This window comes from Lepisma saccharinum, chromosome 12 (assembly GCF_977018435.1).
Source record: "Lepisma saccharinum chromosome 12, izLepSacc3.1, whole genome shotgun sequence".
NCBI classification, from domain to species: Eukaryota; Metazoa; Arthropoda; class Insecta; order Zygentoma; family Lepismatidae; genus Lepisma; species Lepisma saccharinum.
This window is the reverse complement of record NC_139240.1, coordinates 65,745,499-65,749,395: the sequence shown is the minus strand read 5'-3', so window position 1 is coordinate 65,749,395 and position 3,897 is coordinate 65,745,499. Positions and strand designations below refer to the sequence as shown.

The window sequence follows — 3,897 nt, the reverse complement described above, 5'->3', positions numbered from 1 at the left end:
CACTCCACAAATATAACTGTTTCCATCAATTCACTTACCGCCTTTCTAGAGAAACAAATCTACACAATATATTCCAAAAACTAACTAAGCCGCATTACTTTCATAACAAAATTAGCACCTGGTTCGATCGCACTGCCATCTACTTGTCATCGTCTCGGGGAACCAGTTTCTTGGGTCGTTTTCCACACTACGTTATTCAAGGCGCTGTAGTAGAAGCGTGGGAATGAATGTAGAAGTAAATCGGAACCTTAGTAGAATGCATTTAGGGACTTTATTTTAATGCTAAGGGAACCAAACCTAACCTGCCTAACCTAACCACAAAAGCATATATTGAACAAAACCTTAAGTAATCGCTAAAACTCCGCAGTATGGGTTAACAGATGTACATCGAAATTGAACCATGTAAAAATTGAACACTTGTTTACTATTCGTCGGACAGATTTCTTCATTTCTACAGAACAAACTACTTACCGTAATAAGTTCCTGTAGTATTGTCTAACATCGAGAAGGTGTTTTGTGTGAAATTCAGGTAAGTTTTCTGTATCCTGGAAACTGATTTCTTCAAATTTAAAAGTTTGGGGCTCATTTGGGGGCAGGTGATTCTGGCCAATTTCTAACATGTCTTTAACAGGGAGTCTATAGAAAAAGCCGGGGAGCTGGATCAGAGCGGAGGTGGGGCCGCATTAGCGGTTGGGGGTGGTAGGTTAATTACCCCAGAGGCGGAGCCTGGAATCGGTGGGAAATTTGAATCAAAAATTTCAAACGAAAATATTTTTTTTGTTTAAATTTCGCACCGAGTCCGGGATGGATAGCCCCAAAAACCATTCACGGAATGTTCCGCGAAGCAGATAGGTAAGTACGAATGTCATAAATTGACGAAAACTCAGAAGTTGTAGGTTTCCGACGGAAAGTAAAGTTTTACCAAAAATTGCATTCGTAGCATGATGAAATCACAATAAAACAAAAGGAACTTGGGCCCTAAAATTATTTTTATCTCAACTAATGCCATCACAAATCTAATCTAGATTACCAGATTATGAAATCTTACAAAATACATAATATTCTTATTTATGGTCAAACGGTACTGACAATACATTTGGTACTAACAAACCTTGAATCTTATTCTACAATATGATAATCATGTCCTTATTGGGGCAATGTAATGTAAACTGTGATTATAATCAGGCACCAAAGCCTGCATTATGATATGGGTAATGATCGCAGTCAAGCCCCAAACTTTATGAACCCCACCAAGAAATACTGGTATAACATAACCACGTCTAAACTGAGTCTGTTTGCAATTGTCTGGATTACTCAAATCTGTAAGAGATATAAAAAATACTTGCTCAACTTCTTTGCAATCCAATTTTAACTGATGCAAGTTTACTGGTCCAACATATCCCAGAATAGGTGTAACAACAATGTTACCTTTATATGTCCCTATGTAATTTCCCCTTCCCCAAATGTCAACACTTAGTCTATCTATACCCACTTCTTCCTCTGTCTCACGAAGAGCAGTATCACTTGCATTCTTATCACTTGGGTCCCGCATTCCACCGGGAAAACTAACTTGACCGCTGTGTTGTTTTAATTCTGGCGATCGTAGCGTGTAAAGAAATCCCAATTCGCTTTGCACTTCACACAAGGGAACTAAAACTGCTGCCTCTTTTTTATGTGGTTCATCACGTAGTCTCATCGGCTTCATTGTTTGCAGTCTGGCCACACAATTCCGACGGTTTTCATCCCCTAAAATGTACTGCTTATTTAGTGATATGTTCACACTTGCATTCTGTACGCAAGACACGTTCGTCGATTTAAACAGTCGAATACCGGTATACGGACAAGGCATTCTACGGGATATTCGCGGAAGCATTAATCCAAGCATTGTAAAGTATTACAACACATGCTGTATTAGTTCACAAACTGAGTGGAATATAGGGAGCCTCTCACTAATTTACACGTCCTAAACATAACTTTGGATATAAGTTTAATTATGTAGATGAACTGTTAATGAGCCTACGTTATTGCGTTTTAAAATAGTATTTTTAATTTCGTGAAACCTCACTGAATTTCCACAGTAGGCTCCTACACAGTTGTCTTAATATTTATATAGTTTAAAAACGTGACAGATGATATTTCACGCAGAAATTCCTGGAAACATTTGCACATTAATCGATCACACTGTACGTATTCAGTGTCAAAAAAAAGATCAGCTGTGCGTCACAAAGATTAGATTAAACCCACTGATTAGATACTGTCTTCTGTGATCGAGCGTGATCTGTCTTTGAACTGATTTTTTTTATCACTTGTAATTTATATAATTCACCGTGAAACACGGAATTCATGTTAACATGCAAGGAAATGCGTATATTTGTTTTTTATACAGCATATTTGTTCTAGGTTCATAAAAAGGATCATGGTAGGATTCTATTACATTACATCTACGCCAATGTTAAACCATATGGTTACACACTCTCGAACTTGAAATGTAAAAGCGTGATAACAAATTATATGTAGATAAGATACCATGCTACCTGCCTACCGACCACATTGTAGTTTATACAATGCAACATATTAAGGAATTACTTTTATTTCCATACGTTAAAAACTAGCAGCACATAAAATATTATCATAACATCCCAAAATTCTTCGCTTCGATGGAACGTGCTCCAATGAAAAGCATAGGGCAACCAAATGACGAATGAAATTTTCTAAGGACACAACTAGAGTGGCGCCGCCACCGGGTAAGTTTGTCAGTGAAGAGCCGACCCATATCAAAAACTGTTACTCTTACATCTTGTGTTTTATATTAAACACATATTGATACCTGCAAAGCAGAGATTCGATAATTCAGAAAAATGTTTTATGTGCATGTGTAAGAGCTTATGAAAATACGCAGAGGCATTTTCCGACTCAATAAACCTCAATGTCGACAACATACAGTAGAGCGTCGATTATCCGAACGTCGGTCAACCGAACGACCGCTTAACCGAACTGTGTACTCGCTCGCACCTGTTACTCTCCCACCCTACCGTCCATCATCCCCCTCACTCCCAAACCAAGTTTCCCACAGTAGTCGCCGCACTGAGCCACCGCTGGCGGAACATTGCTTCTAATGGGGCCTTCATAAGGCGCTGCTGACCGGCCAAGCCGCCAGTCGCTGTGTTTCAACAATCAGCACACTTCTGTCGGTGTATGTATTGTTCATGCAAAATGCGTATGTAATATGTACATATTTTTGTTTAATAAACTGTACCACATACTATATATTCCTACTAAAGTTGCCTTTGTACGTTACTTTGTAATACTTAAAGAGATGCCTGTTTTTATGAATAAATTTACTGTACAGTACTTCTTTTTGGCAAATAAACATGTACAGTTCGATTATCCGAACAAACCAGTTTTCCGAACACCCATGTCCCCCAATTACTTCGGATAATCGACGCTCTACTGTACAGTGGGATCCATGAGTATTATCGTGCAAATTGTCCATCACTATTTTTATTAATTTTTCTCTTACATCCTATGTGTTTTTAAGAGTTGGATTTTCATGCATGCTGGTGCAGAAATTCTCAACAACTTGTTTTGAGTTTTCTTTTAATTCTTGAAGCTCTTATTGGGTCAAATAAAGTGCACGAACATGGTGATGGACAATTTGCACGGTAATACTCATGGATCCCACTGTACAAGTAACCGACAATCGATGCGTCGATGTTTTGACGTATAGGGGCTATCCACGAGTAAACAAAAACATATCGAACGGCACAATCGAGTGTCGAACTGTAGCACAACAACTTCCGGTTCACGGCGGCCGGGTAATTCAAGCGCGTACTTGTGGCATTTCTTCTCGTTTTGTATACCGGATGAAATGGATCATATAAAAGCACTTGACGACGA

The 3,897-nt window shown here is 38.7% G+C and overlaps 1 protein-coding gene across 1 annotated transcript; it reads right to left on the bottom strand.

Annotated features, from left to right (window-relative positions):
- Positions 1–978: 978 nt before the first annotated feature.
- Positions 979–2,294, bottom strand: LOC145996524 (mitochondrial coenzyme A diphosphatase NUDT8-like). Its single transcript, XM_083133026.1, has one exon. It carries the CDS (start codon positions 1,883–1,885, stop codon positions 1,139–1,141), a length of 747 nt encoding a protein of 248 aa, XP_082989152.1. The 5' UTR covers positions 1,886–2,294; the 3' UTR covers positions 979–1,138.
- Between the last annotated feature and the right edge of the window lie 1,603 nt (positions 2,295–3,897).